At 33.4% G+C, this 18,458-nt stretch overlaps 1 protein-coding gene across 5 annotated transcripts in view; it reads left to right on the forward strand.

Annotated features, from left to right (window-relative positions):
* The first annotated feature begins 5,571 nt into the window (after positions 1 to 5,571).
* Positions 5,572 to 18,458, forward strand: part of LOC128230263 (G-protein coupled receptor 143-like) — a 35,737-nt gene continuing 22,850 nt past the window's right edge. The window contains exons 1-3 of one of the 5 annotated variants that reach the window (XM_052942378.1): positions 5,572 to 5,701; positions 16,640 to 16,703; positions 17,407 to 17,729. In XM_052942378.1, the coding sequence (XP_052798338.1) occupies positions 17,453 to 17,729 (277 nt within the window). In that variant the 5' untranslated portion in view covers positions 5,572 to 5,701; positions 16,640 to 16,703; positions 17,407 to 17,452. The other 4 variants (XM_052942382.1, XM_052942380.1, XM_052942379.1 and 1 more) reach the window with 4 other exon arrangements.

The raw sequence follows: 18,458 nt of genomic DNA on the forward strand, positions 1-18,458 counted from the left end.
GAGGTAACGATCCGCCACAAATGAAAATAGCTTCAGATGTTGAACAGAAAACTTTGATGAAAGAAAGACAATTCAAATAGGATGTTGATGATTTGACACAGACCTGACCGTGTTCGTTCCCTTGACAAACTACATCGGCGTTTAGAATTTAAAACTGCATCAATGAACAGATTATAGCCGAATCGAAATATATATATAATCTAAAAATTTAATTACCTTATAAAATACGTGTATACAGAGAAATTATTCAACTTATTCCCGCGTTTCTGTTTTAATGTTTACATGTTGTACACATTTAACTCCCTTTAATCCGGTGCGGGGTGATACAGGAACCACGTGAAATCCACTCAAAACGTGAAATCCACTCAGAACTCAGTTATTTTAATTAATAATTTATTTATTTTTGTATACATATTGGAAAGTGCCTCATGAAGGGTTTATATTTCAAATTTTATTGAAATTGGTCAAAAAATAAAGAAGTTAGAGCAATTTTTTCCAAAAATAGATCGGAAATCGAGGTAAAATCCAGATTCCGATAAGTGAAATCCACTCATAACTCATTAATTTTAATAAATAATTTTCTGTTTTTGTAAATTTATTAGAAAGTGCCTCATAAAGGGTTTATATTTCAAATTTTATTGAAATTGGTCAAAAAATGAAGAAGTTAGAGCAATTTTTCGAAAATAGATCGGAAATCGAGGTGAAATCCAGTTTTCGAGAAGTGAAATCCACTCTTAACTCAGTTTTAATAATTAGTATTTTTTGTATACATTTTGGAAAGTGCCTAATGAAGGGTTTACATTTCAAATTTTATTGAAATATATCAAGAAATGAAGAAGTTAGAGCAATTTTTCGGAAATCGAAGTGAAATCCACATTTTGACAAGTGAAATCCACTTTTTCAGACGTGAAATCCACTCATAACTCATTTATTTTTAACATTTTTTTTTTGTTAAACAAATAATTGAAAGGGCTTCATAATGGGTTAATATTACAAATTTTATCCTAATTGATCCAAAAATAAGAAAGTTGTAGACCTATTTTGAAAAAAGATCGGAAATCGAAGTGAAATCCACATTTTGACAAGTGAAATCCACTTTTTGAGACGTGAAATCCACCCATAACTTGTAAGTTGTGGTGCCATCGTACATGTTGTCAAATGGGCAAGCTTGAGCTTAAGTCTTGAGCCCAACGTCATCTCAAGTTTGCGTGTATAAAATGTGCTTGTGTCGGGGATGAGTACAACTACACAGCAGCACTGAATCGGTAAGTGTAATATATACTTAGCATATTTTATAATATGCTTATTATTGAAAACGGAGACGTTTTATATGAGTTAATGCAATATTTATTCATTTCAAAAATATATTTCATAATAAGTTTAAAAGTACATTAACAATCATGAATAGATATTACTACATCTTTAAATGAATGAATGAAGCACATTTGAAAACATAAATAACAACAACTGTATAACAACAATAAATTAAAAACTACGTGTTTTTATAAGCACATTTGCGAACTACTACTACTATTACTACAACAATAAGCATATTTATAACTAACATCACAATAATTGCTTTTAGCTCGTATTAATCTGTGAAATTACGTAATATGTTTCCTGATGGCGTGAAAGTATTTAATGTGTCCTTTGTTGTTGTAGTGCACCATGTCACTGTGATAGTCCTTATGAAATCGTATATTTCATAGTTTATTTCAGTCTCGTCAATACATATATAATACATTTCTAATGTAAAAACGGTAATAAAAAGTATTGCCACTCACATAGGAGTTATAAGAGACTATTATCTTTCTTTTACATAAAATAAAGCTACATTCTTTTACACTATATACAAATGTATAACATCAGTAAAGTGGTGGATATGTGAACATAAGGCTGAAAATAGTTATTTGTTCTATTATATGCAGCTCGTATGTCCTTCATTTCAATGCATTGTACACTTTTTCGAACAAGATTATTGATGCGTTTTCTCTGTGCGTTGAAACTTTTTTTGCTTAGAAATTTGTCTTTGAAGTTTCCCCTTTCTGGTGTGCGCACGCCGAGAATCACTATTGAAGCCCAGCACGGGTGGCAGTGCACACCCTCACGAATTATTCCATTTTAAATTTTTCACATGTTCAAAGTTTACCTGTGTATATTTTTTCATATTTTGCTATTGTTTATTTTGTGTAATTATTTTCCTTCACTGTTTGTTCTGTTGTATTTGTTTGTTTCTTTTTTTTTTTATGATCATGTATATCAACCAGTGTACATGTATAAATAACCATAAATAAATGTCTGGCATAAACAAATAATACAAAACAATTTTCGGATTATTTATTAAATTTTTAATATTTTCAAAATTCGAAAGTGAATTCACGTGAAATCCACTGGATTCCTGTATCACCCCACACCCCTTAATCAGACTGGTTTCTGAATTAGGCTGCATACTACTATTCTCGTTGGTGACTGGCCTCTGACGCAGTGATTTCTCTTTTCTGTTTTGCCATATATTGTTACCTCTCATCATGACTCATGTCCATGTTGGCAACGATTATAACAAGAAGCAGATATTTCAAACATATGTTTTTTTTTATAATACCAAAAAAGTCCATACTGCAGTACTATACATTCAACATTTTAGATATATTGCACCAATCAGAAAATGCTAACATACCGACGCTTACATATAGCTTCATGCATGTAAGATAAGTTAAAGTAAGATTGTTTAAAATCAACAAAGTAAGAACAATAAGGATAAGCTCGTAGAGCTTTTTAACTGACTCCAAACATTTTGTATAGAAACAACAAATGTATAATGTCAACAGCATGTAAAATGGAATCTGAAACATTTAAATATAGATCTATACTGTATAAAATTATTTTAAAACTTGCCAAAGATCAAATGCACCTGGGACCAATAACAATCCTACTCCCATTATGATTTTACTGGACAACGAAGAAGAAGAAGAAGAAGAAGAAGAAGAAGAAGAAGAAGAAGAAGAAGAAGAAGAATTCTTGAAGCCAAATGTACCAACCAGAGACAGTTTTGGGCGGTATATTGATAGTGAGTAGTATCATCTAATGATTCAGTGTCGGTCATATACTGGAGTAGTCCTCACCAGACAAGGCCGAGGAGTTCCGAATGTAATGCTACATGTATTGTTATTAATGGGTCCGTGCCGCTGCGTGGAGTTTGTACACATATTAGGGCGATACTATTTCCCGGTCTCTCCTCGTAAAATCCGGGCTCATCCGGTCTCATAATTCCGGTTCATAACTTATGGCCCCAGGCAACGCATTGTATTGCCGATGTTTGTTAAACTACTTTGACAACATTATTTGCTTTTGTATGTAACAAAATGGGATAAAATATATAATCATTATGTCTTAATTTATGCAATTTGTTATATGTGTAAACTATTTATGCAATTTGTTAAATGTGTAGAAAAAGATGCGATGACAATAAAAATTATCATGTTTATTTTTAATATGGAGTAACTTAAAATTGCACTTTTAAAAATATGTTATGTCAAATTTAACTTTAAGTTGAACCTTGATATAATAAAAGAAATGAGTTCAGTGAGTAAAGTAAGGAACTCATTACGTCTCCTTTTATTTTTATATTTTCCGTGCTATTCGCTTACATTAAATTAATTCGAAATCGAATTTTTAATTCGAATTTCGTCATTATAACACAACTTTAGCAGAATATATTTTAATTGTCCAGTGGAACTTTGCAATGAATCTTTGACTGTTTAAGAAATCCGATGCCTACCATAAATTATTATTTATTTTTAAATTTGGTTATATGTTATTATCGTATTATTTCTAAACCCTATTACAGCCTTTGCACCACAATTATTCTATAACATTGCCTTTATACACACATATATATACAACAATATTTTTTTGTACTGAACATGAATTTGAGAAAATAAAGGTATAGACATAACTAAATGTGTGAACCGAACAGTAGCGTGTAGTTTGTAATAAAACTAGCTAATCAGTTGATCATGTCATAAACGAGGGAAAGGCGCTAATTAATCTCTGACACGCGTTGTACGTATAATGCATTAGATAGATAGATTTATTCGTGCATATATATATGTCATAGTAACAAACCAAATATCTCATAAAGTTATAACACAGACTGTATAATTATATTTGCCATAAGGACCCCATTGGAAATAAGTTGAATAACTTAATGGGTTATCTGTGTTATATATTTGTCACATCGAATTAAATCTTTATTAACGCACGTCTGTATCCAAAGCATTCTAATGATGTTCTGCTTTAGTATAGATATCATCACTAATACTTTGTTAATCAGTCTGTGTTATAAGTATGTAAAGCACCGATACACGGGGTACAACTTTCCTGGGTTAAACCAGTACTGAGTACACCTGGCAAAGGAGCTACTTGTACCAATTTTTAACGTCTTTCGGTATGACGCGGCCAGGGATCGAACCCACGACCTCCCGCTCCGTAGGCGGACGCTTAACCACTGTCACGGAGACGGTTACGAAAAGTTCCTTGAACAAAAAACAATAAGTACAATAATAATTAATTAACAACTGAACTATTCGGAAGGCTATTGAAATATGAAATATTGTCCTAGTTATTTGGGCCAATGACACATGAACGCTGTGTCTGCCATATTAAGAAAAAAAATAATGGTCTGCAGTATACATCTACAACGCTATTTTATGTTGAACAATTAAAATCATGGAGTACAGATAAACAAATCTCCAGGCAGCAGCAAACCTTAGTTCAAAGTCACTTTGATGGCACAAATTACTGGATAATTAGCATGCAGACATCCAGAGCCACTGATAGCAGTTATTACTTTGACAGTTTATGTGAAAACATTAAATTAACTCTAAGCAATATTCAAATACAACAAACTCAAATTTGTAAAAGTAACTAATCTCAGCTTATGATTACAGTTCCACGAGTTCAACAACAACCAAATTGACATGACTGTCTTTGCAATTGCGAATGCTGTAGAATTTTGCTTGAAATTGGCTGGGTAAATACACATGTCAATTTCGTTGTCAGTGAAATGAGGGAATATCTAGTCATATGTCTAGATAAAAAAGATCCTTTTCCTAAAGAAAATGAAAATTCGCGATCGGCAGCGTTTTCTGGTATCCTTAAGACTTTCAAAATAACAAGAACCTTCTGTTCATGTGAAACGCCTGATTTCGTGGATGGTTTAGTCACTTGCATATTTTATCTTTGACTTAGTTTATGATTTGTTTTATTGATATAACCACGGACCTATAAGGTCCGTGATATAACATATGAAATAAATGTTGAAATAATTATCATCTTATATATAATGTTTGTTTTCTTAGCACGTTAATTAACTGTAATCTTATGTAATCATATTACGCCCCGCGGTCATTTACACCTTCTCGAACTCGCCCGATAGCTACTGTACAATTTTGAAAACAGAGACCGGATGAGACCGGGACCGGGAAAAAGTATCGCCCCACATATTAGTGTAATGCGACCTTTATAGCTCTGAAATAGACTGGTTGTAACCAGTCTATTTCAGAGCTGAAAGAAGAAACAAACTGAAAGTAGAGTTTTTATGGAAGCAGTTTTTTATCCCGAGTTTTCACGTGCACGGCGTAGGAAATGTTCTCAAGACCTGAGTTTTATAATACGAATAACGCTTAACCAATATCTATGAGTACGAACAATATCCACGTCGTCTTATGATAATAATTTTATACTCTAGTGGTAGCAGCGGTGATACAGTTATATAACTGGATTTTAGTAGTCTAAAATAATATACCACAGTGCCGTAGCTACACTTAGGCACACCGAGGCAGGTGTTTTTGGTCGCATAACAATTTCTATAGCTCTAAAAACAACCTTTTTCGACTTACTTCATTTGCCTCAATGCACACATACCATCGACCAAAGATACTCCAGAATGCAGGAAATCGCTTCTTGCAAAAAAAGGGGGGGGGGGGCATGCTCCCGGACCCCTAGTCCAAATAATTGTACGTTGACAGATTTTTTATAGATTTTTGATATGGCAAATCCTTCACATACAAATGGCAAATCCTTCACGTACAAATTGTTTAGTATCAAAAGTGGGTAGTCCAAATAATTGTACGTTGACGGATTTTTTTAAATATTTGATATGGCAAATCCTTCACGTACAAATTGTTTAGTATCAAAAGTGGGTAGTTGTTCCGATCAGGATTCCGGGTTAAAGCATATAGCGTCTATAAAATATCATAAAAACAAGAAATATTACCAGATAATGTTATTTTATATTAGTTCCGTACACAAAAAATAAATATCCAACTTATAATTATGAGTTTGACGGCTTTTCTTCATTTCATTCTGTCAAAACATAACGATATATACATGAAGGGCACCTGCAAGGCTTTAGGGCACAGTTTTAAATCGCTCGGAACATTTCGGCCATGGCCGAGTTGTTACGATTGTATAACGAGGTCTATCTCAAAGCTTTCTCGGAGGAGGCCGAGCTATTACGATTGTATCGAGTTGTTCCCCTTCGCATAATTGTTGTCTGTGTCAGTCAACTTTCGTTTTATTGGAAAGGTAAACAACTTGTTTTAATGCATTAAATGCTTGTTTAGTGCAAAATAACATTTCACTTACATGGTGAAATATGAGTATAACTCTTTATGATCAATTTCAACCATAAAATACTTCACTTAAAACAATTTCAATATTTTTAAAACACCCCCGTTTTTTGCACATTCCCGTTTAGACGTTAGGGATTGGAAGAATCCCGTTTAACACGTCTATTATTTTAGACTACAAAAGTGGGTAGTTGTTCCGATCATATAGCGTCTATAAAATATAATAAAAACAAGAAATATTACCAGATAATGTTATTTTTTATTAGTTCCGTACACAAAAAATAAATATCCAACTTATAATTATGAGTTTGACGGCTTTTCTTCCTTTCATTCTGTCAAAACATAACGATATATACATGAAGGGCACCTGCAAGGCTTCTGGGCACAGTTTTAAATCGCTTGGAACATTTCGGCCATGGCTGAGTTGTTACGATTGTATAACGAGGTCTATCTCGAAGCTTTGTCGGAGGAGGCCGAGTTATTACGATTGTATCGAGTTGTTCCCCTTTGCATAATTGTTGTCTGTGTCAGTCAACTTTCGTTTTATTGGAAAGGTAAACAACTTGTTTTAATGCATTAAATGCTTGTTTAGTGCAAAATAACATTTCACTTACATGCTTAAATATGAATATAACTCTTAATGATCAATTTCAACCATAAAATACTTCACTTGAAACAATTTCAATATTTTTAAAACACCCCCGTTTTTTGCACATTCCCGTTTAGACGTTAGGGATTGGCAGAATCCCGTATAACACGTCTATTATTTTAGACTACCGGACCCCCATAGACCGTTCTGCCTCGGTGTTTTTTTAAGTCTGGCTACAGCACTGTACCAGTACATGTATTACGGGATCCTTCTAATCTATATGGCAGATTTCACGTTTTGGTGACCAAAAAGTTCCCGGCGAATATTGATTTTTAAAATTTATTGCAGATTTGCGATTTTAACATAATCTTTTACAGCAATTCCTTATCTATCATATTTTAGAACATTTGCAATGATTTATTCATGCATTTTTATAAAAAAAAGAATTTTGTATCACCATACCTTTTGTGCTAGTGTTACAATACTTGTTTTTTATAAATATTTTGATCCAAAGAAGTATTTTGTCTTGTACTAAATGATTCATTTATTTATAAAACAGATTGTACAGACAAAAATTAAAGATTGTTTTGTTTTTCTCAAATAAATTCATTGAAACAAACCCAAATTGGACAAGACAGAAAATATTTTCTGCAAACATAGGTTTTCTTTTTATATCAGATCAGATAAGCTATAAACATAAATGTTTTGTTGTGGTGATATAAATGTCTCTAGTATGGTGCAATTATCATTACCTTTTATATTAAACATATATATATTATAAATTGCTAATTGCGAGTATGTGCTAGTGTTACCACAAGACAGAATGAGTAACATTAGCAGTATGTCACATTAGCAGTTGGACAGAATGTTTCACAACAAAATAAAATACAGACCTACCACAGACTCTTTGAGCTTGATACAGTATAAAACAAACTATATAAATGATTGATAAACACAGTCAATTGATAATCACATAAAAATCATAATAATCATACAAGATTGACGAAGATGCAGTGTGACAGACGTACACATTTTATGAGCTTCTACAGTTGAAAATAGTTTCTTTGACTCTTCATTTAGTTTAAATATTGTTATAATGTTTTACTCATTTGAGATTTTAATAACCTGTTGTTACAATATAATTCTATTGCTTCTCATATAGTTCCTACTAGTTGTGTTCATGTTGATTTATAAATACACTGTTGACCTAAGTTTATATGGTGTCAGACTGAATGACGAAGCCTGGAAACACTGTTCCCGCAGAAGTTTGATTAAACAATCTCGTAAAAAAATATACCAATCTGGATAGAATAACTTCCAATACGAAAAACCAACAACAGAACTAAAGATCAGACTGTTGTGTGTCTTAAAGGCCTAGTTTAAGCCTTTTAAAAGTGACCCTCCCCCTTTTAAGGCCTAATTTAAGGAATATTTGGCATGATAATTCCCTGCTGTGCATCTCCTTCTAATCACACTGGTTTGACAGTAGGGGCCAATTTCGTGTGTTTACCGGTAGGTTTATCGGCTCAGGGCCATTAAGGGTCCATTTCTATCTTAAAATATCCCATACTGCGCAGCAGGATAGTCAGATCGGAGATCTGATAAGACAATTAGGCAATTATGCACCAATCAATTGTAACCACGGCCCCCCAGGTCCGGGGGTATACTGGGGATAGCCGGGGAAAAGGGCCGTGTTTTTACTTTCCAGGTGGCCCCGCATGGCCGTGTGAGTGCAGTGGTTTTGTCTTAGTGTCAAATTTAGCGGAGATATTGACTTATATAGAGTCTCTGGGGTGCGGGGGGGCATTTGGCCGGGGTTTTACCAACAGTTCGTCACCGCAGGGCGGGGATTTTACCTGGGGTTTGCTGGACTAAAAGTCAAAGTTCCCGCTATTCCCTGGACCTGGGGGGGGGGGGGCGTGGTTACAATTGACTGGTGCATTAGATTAAGATCAATTTACACAGTGTCATAAGAAGAGATTGATCAGAAATCTTTGCCCGGAACTGTATATGCCTACAGAGTGACATGGACACTGATCAAAAGATCTTATCATAAAATAAGCAAACAAACATCCAGACCTTTCAAACCTGTAACAATAACCACCCCACCTGCAGTAACCTTGCATATAATCCAACCCGACACAGCGAAAGACAATTCTTATAAAATAATGTTTAATGTAAGTAAATTGCAACTGTCAAACAATTCAGACGATTTACACATCATCTTCTTGTCTTCAAGGGTATGGTTCTGAAAAAGAAATTAAATTATTACATACTTTCTGTTGAGATATGAGAGTGTTCTAAGTTATATATGTCTGCCTCTAACACAAGAAGTTGTGGGTTTGGTTTGATCCCCACCAGGGGTACTTTCTCATTGCCTCACAAAACTAACACAATACATAATGTTTTCTACCAAGGGAACAGATTTGAGAGATTAAATTCACAGAGCTGTCTTCAAAATCTTACAAACTAAAACAAAACACTCGAACGTAAATGCCATAAATTCAAACATTTTAAATTTTTAGCAACAGATCATTTTAGATACTACTTTTACTAACACTTCATATTGTTTCGCTACATTCAAAAAAACGTTTTGTTTGAAATACTACAAGAATACGACGTCAATTTATTATCTGTAAATCTATTCATCAGACTCCTTCCACATAGAACAACATTTAGTTTGTCAACTTGCGCCACAATACCACTGGTCATAATGCACCAGTCAATTGTAACCACACACCCTAGGTCCAGGGGTGGGGTTCAGGGAAAATAGAAAAGGTCTTATCAGATCTCCAGGAGTGGGGTTCAGGGAAAATAGTCTCATCAGATCTCCAATCTGATAAGACCTGCTGTGCAGTTTTCAATGTTTTATTATGAAAATGGACCTAAACTAGGCCTTTAACTAAAAAAATTATTGTATATATATATATATATATATATATATATATATATATATATATATATATATATATATATATATATATATAGGCATTCAGTTAATTTAATTTGGGACAGTTTGAAATTGAATAAAAAACAGTCACTAGGTTGAACAGTTTTAGAAGCACAGAAACAATGTTCTTCAACTTTTATATACTCTAAGGGGGGGGGGGGGAGTTCAAACAGGATTCCAAAAGTAACACCAAGGGAGATGTCCTATTGTCATGCAATAGCACACATTGTTCTGTCCAAAATGTAACACTAGCATTCAGGTGACTAAAATAAGGTAAAGATACAATATATAACACAAGTTTGTGTCAAAAATAAGAAACACAATGAATCACAAAATGAGCATACAAATATTGACTTTCATCTCAAGCATTCTCTCTTGTTGATGTCAAACTCTGCTTCTGTCCTATGTAACATTAGGGGAAGAGTCCTTTTGTCACATTAGCAAACATATTTCAGTCCCAATTATAACATAAACATTCAGTTTACTTAATCAAATTCAGATTAAGTATTAAACAGTTAAGCTTGTATCAAAAGCATACAATGGATCACAAAAAACAAAACATAAATATGTGTTTTATAAAAAAAAAAAGGTTTCTGTCCAATGTCACATTTGCAGTTATGTCCATTTGTCACGTTATCATCTATATTTCTGTCCATTTTATAACGTTTGCATTCTTAATTCTGTCCAATAAATAACGATATCGAACAAAAAAGCGGTATGAATTCAATATAAACTACGTACCTAATGAATGAATACTTACAAACGATAGTTTACAGACGACATTGTTATGTTCGAATAATTGACTCTGGGAAAGTCATCAAATTTCAACGATTTTCTCGCTTTATTAAGCGCTTGTCTTAATGCTAGCGTGACATAATGTTAACGTTACATCGAAGGACAGAATGAGCCAAACTTGGATTAAGTTTTTATGAACGGTATTCACCACTATTTTTATCATTTCAATGTCAACTGTTAACCAGTCCAATATAAAAGTAATCGCTACCCGAATGTTAACCCTCAGTCGGTGTAAATTATTCACGAATAGAAAAGGTGCTATCGTCGTGCTAAAATGGGACAGAATCGATTTTGCATAACATTAACACATTTTTAGACCTAAAAAACTTTATGATCGGGAATGACCAATTTCTTGTTACATGCAATACTGTTTTTATCCGACACGTAGTCTTTGTTTTCAGTGATTTAATAAAGGTGTGTTTAGGCTTAAAACAGTAAGCAGTGGATCATGTCTGCTAATGTTACACAACAATTGGAGGACAGATTACCGTAACGTTATCACCATGCGCAATTACCGAAAATTTAGGTATATTACGAACGAAATGCAATCATTTTAGATATATTATTGTTTTAATTAACATTTCTTGCAAACATTATTCAACAGACAAGAAAAAAATACTTACCAGATGTTACTGAAAAGCATCCTCAAAAAAGTGGTATATTGGTACCGGAAGATTTTCTGTCTTTTTTGTCCTAATTATCGGCATATTTTTACATTTTTTTACCTTATTTAACACAATATTTTCATTATTTTAATACAAATCACTTCTATAAGGTGTTCTTATTGGGTTGGGATTGCTGTATAAATGACGTTGACATGCAATAACAATAAATGAAAGAAAATGGGCCACATAATTGCCTATTTTGTGAAATCTGCCATATGCTATATTAAATAAACACTTAGCTGCAAAGTGATTTATTGTTTTCGAGTTTTTTTCAAAACATTTGCTTCAAATGTAAATCGTGATTTCTATTTATAAATATCTTGAATGTAGGTCAACATAACTGCAAAACCTAAAGATGCGCGTGCACCCTCTGACGTCATTCCCCCATGTGCTTTATTTTGATCTTTAAGCGTATAAACATTGAATGGCATTTTTAGCTTGACTATTCGAAGAATAAGGAGAGCTATACTACTCAACCAAGCGTCGGCGTAACCCCTTGGTTAAGGTTTTGCGTGCAAGCACACATAGGTTAATATCTCAGCAACTACTTGAGGTATTGCATTGAGACTTTATACAATGGTACTCAACCATCCAACCTACTTAATTAACCAAGTTAGGTAACTCTACTTTGCATTTAATGCCAATAATAGGCCTTTATTATTTGACTTAGAAATTCTGGTTAAGGTTTTGCGTGCAAGCACACATAGGTTAATATCTCAGCAACTACTTGAGGTATTGCATTGAGACTTGATACAATGGTACTCAACCATCCAACCTACTCAATTAACCAAGTTAGATAACTCTAGTTTGCATTTAATGCAAATAATAGGCCTTTATTATTTAACTTAGAAATTCTGGTTAAGGTTTTGTGTGCAAGCACACATAGGTTAATATCTCAACAACTGCTTGAGGTATTGCATTGAGACTTGATACAATGGTACTCAACCATCCAACCTACTTTACTTACCAAGTTATATAACTCTAGTTTGCATTTAATGCAAATAATTGCCCTTTATTATTCGACTCAGAAATTCTGGTTAAGGTTTTGCATGTAAGCACACATAGGTTAGTATCTCAGCAACTACTGGATGAATTGCATTGAGACTTTATAAAATGGTACTCAACCATCCAATCTACTTAAATAACAAAGTAAGATAACTCTAGTTTGCATTAAATTCAAATAATGGCCCCTTTTTTATTCAACATAGAAATTCTGGTTAAGGTTTTGCATGTAACCACTGTTAAGTCAATGCTTCAGCAAATACATCATGTATTGCATTGAAACTTTACACACAGGCTCCCAACCATTTAACCTTCTTATTTAATCAAGTAAGATAACTCTATCTTTCATATTATATCATTTTTGTCCCTTTATTATGCGACTTAGAAATTCTGGTTAAGGTCTTGCATGTTAGCACACATAGGACAAGAAAAAAGTTGATGCAGAGTCGGCAAGTCGGCGCAATGAAATTAGAAGAAAAACGTGCATGCAGATAACCAAAAATGGTTATTATTTCAATGATAATATTTTGTTTTATGTTGGGTGTACATATGCTCGAAGGACATTATGGTTATTTTTTCCCCAAGCTAATCCTCCGGTTAAAACTGAATAATAACAAAAATATACATACGTTTCTTCGGATGAAATAGAGTCAATGGTCTAATACATAGATTTCAATAGCATGAAATTCACCTTTTATTTGTACCGGCATGTTCTGTGAATTCCTTGCTTTATATTTTGTACAAGTTTATGTAACACATTTCACTCATATGAGTATATAGAATGGGGATAAAAATACTATATGTCAAAGGGGAATTATCTGGAGTTCATTCTTTCGAATGGCATTTTCAAAACAAACAAATAAGCTCAAGGTTAATTTTTCAAAACTCGGCATTTTTGCTGTCACCAAGGGAGAGGTTTACAGACATAAAGGATATTTTAATAGTACCGTGTAACCTTCATCTATATCAATCGTACACCTCGGCCTATATCTATCTCGGAGATGGCCGAGTTGTTATGATTGAGTTGGTATTTAAAATCAAAACGATAAGCAGGGCTATTATAATTCAAGGTTTCATTATCAATTAAAGTGTAAAGTTTTATAAAACAAACTAAACTTCATATTTTATCATGCAACGTGGAAACTATTGAAAGCATTGTTTTGCAATTTATGAACTAGTCCCTAAGTTGGAATTTTTCTAAAGTAATATCAAATATAGTTGGTGCCCTTCTGGGCGCCGACTAATAATATCCCAGCAAATACTTGATGTATTGCATTGAGACTTTATACAATAGTATATTGCATTGAAATCTAATCTAACAGTAATCCATGCATGTTTCGCCAAAACTTTTCAATCCTTACACTGAATAGCGGCGGAATAGTCGAGCGCGCTGTCTCTGTGACAGCTCTTGTTTAGAAAAATACTTAACAAAACAAGATGAAACTTCGCAAGTGTGACCAAGGCAAGCCTCTGTATTGATCTAGATCATCGAATAATCAATCACGGTAAACAAACGCGTGTTTAAGGCGGTGTTCGGGATTTGTGCCCTGTTCGGAGATGTACCGTCAACCAGTAATGCCTAAACCGTTTGTGCAAAAACTGGGGGGTTTTGAAAAATTTCGAAATTGTATTTAGAGAGGTATTTTATGTTTGAAACACAGGCAGCAGTTACGTTGACAGGATCCACCTTATGGACACCCCCCTCTAAAAAAAATTAGTAAAAAAAATAAAAATAGTAACAATTGGTTGAAAAATAAGTTAGTTACGTGCTTTTCAAAAACACCACCCTTTGAAAAAGGGTCTTCAGATGTCATATTATTTTTTTTACTATTTTTTTTAGAGGGGGGTTGCCATAAGGTGGGTCCTGTCAATGTAACTGCTGCCTGTGGTTTGAAATAGATAATAAATACTTATATTCATATTTTATTATGTAATTGCAAAGATATTTTGAACAAAATAAGCTTTAAATGCATTAAAACACAGGATTTACCTTTCCAATTAAACAAAACTTGACTGATACAGACAACAATTGTGCCAATCATAACAACTCGACCATCTCCAAAAACTTCAAGATAGACCTCGTAAATACAATCATAACAACTCGGCCATCTCCGAGGTGTTCCAATTGTTGTTAAACTGTGAACCGTAGCCTTGCAGGTGCCCTTCATGTATATATATCGAAACGATTTGACAGTATGATATGAAAAGAAACACATCAAACTCATAATTTTTCATTGGATATTTATTTTTTGAGTACCAAACTTATATAAAGTAACATTATCTGGTAATATTTCTTGTTTTTATAATATTTTATTGAAGCAATATGCTTTAACCCGAAATCCCGATCGGAATTACTACCCACTTTTGATACAAAACAATTTGTACGTGAAGGATTTGCAATATCAAAAATCGTAAAAAAGATCCGTCAACGTACAATTATTTGGACTACATGCAACTGCAAAGATATTTTGCACGAAACAAGCATTAAATGCATTAAAACACAGGATTTATCATTCCAATAAAACAATACTTTTCTAACACAGACAACCATTATGTCAATCTTAATGTAGCTGAGTGAGATTCTAGTGGTTTACAATCTATCACTAACCATTGACCAATTATCTCCCTTATTATTAATTGACCACTTACTCCAAAACCAGTTTTGGTTGAACACAGCTATTTTTAGAAAACCAGTTTGATGAGAGCCTCTGTCCAGAACAGGTCATTGTGGAAGACTTGTTTGTTTTATGAGTTTTTAAAAACTTAAAAACCTTCACGTACAATGGTTTGACGCCATTTTCAGCCAAAACAAAAAGTATCCAACAAACAATTATAATTTAAGGTGTTTTTTACATTCCTTACTGTCAGAACATAACTATATGTTTCATTTGAAGCTTTGTTTACCAATTTTAATTCAACAGGCAAAACCATATGTAGTGGATTTAATGCCTATGTTTATGCAAATACTTTGCAATTACATGGTAAAATATGAATATAAACTTTTATAATCCATTTCAAGCATCAAATATTTATTCAAATACAATTTTAATATATTTCAAACCCCCTGTTTTTTGACAAACCCGTTAAGATGTTAAGGGATTAGAAAAATCCCCTTTTGGACGTCTATTATTTTAGACCAATTCTGTATATGGTGTGTTAAAAACAGCTGACTCACTTAAAGGCACTAGACACCAGATGATAGGCTGTAAGATAAAAAGGAAATTGTCAAAAACTTACATGAAATTGATATCGTTGTGCACAACGCATTGAATCTTAATTACTGATGTACATCACATTGCTTACGACACATGCATCTTGCGAAGTTTTTGTGTATTTTTTCAATTTGAAAATTCACTGGGTTTGTCTACCACATAAATCCAAGTTAATGTGAAAATAGCGTTTGTATCTATATGTATCTGTACTCATCAGGTGACTTTAAACTTTAGACTGGGAAACCATTATGTGCTATTTTTAATGAGTAAACTCAGCTGAGACTATATAAGCGGATTCATGGGGGGTTGGCGCACGGGGAGACATATTGTTTTTGCTCAAGTTGTCTGGCTGTCCATCTGTCCTAATCAAGGTCAAGGTCAAAAGGTCATTTGACTATAATTAGTGTCTGCTCCATATCTCTTGAACCCCTTGAAGGCGTTTGAAATAACTTGCCACAAATGTTAACCATATTGAGACGATGTGCAGAGCGCATGTTACAACCAGCTTGGTTCAAGGTCAAGGTCACACGTTGAGGTCAAAGTAAATAGGACTATAATATTACTATTTTTTGTGTTCACTCCATATCTCTTGAACCCCTCAAAGATTTTGAAATAAATCGCCACAAATGTTAACAATATTGAGATGATGTGCAGAGCGTATGTTTTAACCATGTCAGTTCATGTTCAAGGTCACACTTAGAGGTCAAACGTCATATGACTTCAATTCATGTCCACTCCATATCTCCCCTTGAAGGATTTTTAAATAACTCACATCAAATGTTCACCATATTCAGGTGATGTAGATCATATTGAGACGATGTGTGGAGTACATGATTGTGACAACCAGTTCAGTTGAAGGTAATATCCCTTGAAGGATTTGACTTGCCACAAATTTTCACAAGGCAGAGGGCATCATTTTTTTTATTACAAAAACGACCGTCCAGTTATTTTCTATTTCTGGTTTATATAATTATGCATCGTGGGTGCAAACTTCGACGTTACCCACTCTACCATCCACCAAGTGTTGTTTTGCTGGTCGGTCGACAAAGTTTTAAGTCACTAGCTTGTCGAGTGTTTTTTCCGAGAAAAATAGGGAAAATTAGATCATTCAAAATTTATTTATAATCAGACCCGTGATGACCCATGTGAGAACCCCTTTTAGTCACATGATTCCTCACCTTGATAAAAATATCAGCATTTTCAAATCATAAATTTACAGTATTAAACAAATAATTATCAAAACTACAACAATACTTAGAATGATTACCCATGAACAAAATTATGTTAAGTGATAGGTTGTTAAAAATAATTTCCTAAATTATCTTTTTAATTCGGAAATCTAAGATCACCATTTTAATTTACCAATTGAAAGGTAATTTACTATAAAAAACGCTAACAAAGATCTACTGCTTTTACATATGGTGGTACATGCTGGCAGTTTTGTCACATTAGCAAGTGCGAACAAGTTCATGTAACATAAGAACCTTTTTATAACTATAGTTATATATATATGCCCTTGATTGTGTGTTTAAGAGATTGTTAATGTACATTTTTATTTTAGGTGCATCAGGACATGACTTCACACAAAGGGGAATAATCGACAGAGCATGGCATCAACAGCTTTTCTGATAGCATGCTGCATTAGCAATGACTCGGTTGTAATAAACAGTGATATTCCATCAGGGAAAACCAACTTTGAGATAGGAGTGATCAGTGCCATCACTCTTACAGTGGCTGTGTTCAGTACGGTTGGAGTAACGGTGATACTGTATCCATGGAACGTTGATCGACATCTCGAGAGAAACAGTCGTTATATTGTTCAGAGCACAGACCTTCTGTATGTGACAAAAGCTCTCCTTCTTTCTGAGGTGCTAGCTAATATAGGTAAGCAGTAGTTATCGTAAATGACTGATTATAAGATGCTATCATATATAGGACACAGGCAAAAAATCTGTAAAAATCTCGCGGAAAAACTTAAAATCTATAAAATGGTTTATTGGATGCAATGAAAAAATGTTAAAATTGTTTGCCACCATATTTTATTTGTTTACAGTGACAAAATTAATAATTTTCGTTAAAATGGTGATGGTTATTGTAAACCATGTAATATAAATACAAAGCAAAATATGTTTCTTTGTTTTATATAATTATTATTATACATAACAAAATCAAGCACATAGTTCATAACACTGAGAACCTTTTATGACAATTTGTAAGTGTTCTTTCTGATGGTGTATCGTAAATGATAACCTGTCAAGAATGAAGAAATTTTGTTAAGCAAATACCTTATATTGTAAGTAAAAGTATAAAGAACGTAGCAAAGTGCAAAAAAACAATACTACTATCACAACAGTTTGTACTATTGGTATGACAAACTGCTTAAAGGCAGTGCAAGTTTTTCACACCATTGACAAAAATATTTGGACAGTGCACAGGTAGGCCTCTTAACATGCATGTTTAATTATTATTTTATACAGAATATATTGAATAATTTAAATCACACAATATTGAAACTTCAAAATAATTAACATTTTTTTGACACACCGTATCTTCACCTGCAGTTTTAACCCGTTGTAACTCAATCAAGATGATGTCAGTTACATCCCTTTGAAA

The sequence above is a fragment of the Mya arenaria genome, chromosome 4 (assembly GCF_026914265.1).
Source record: "Mya arenaria isolate MELC-2E11 chromosome 4, ASM2691426v1".
NCBI lineage: Eukaryota > Metazoa > Mollusca > Bivalvia > Myida > Myidae > Mya > Mya arenaria.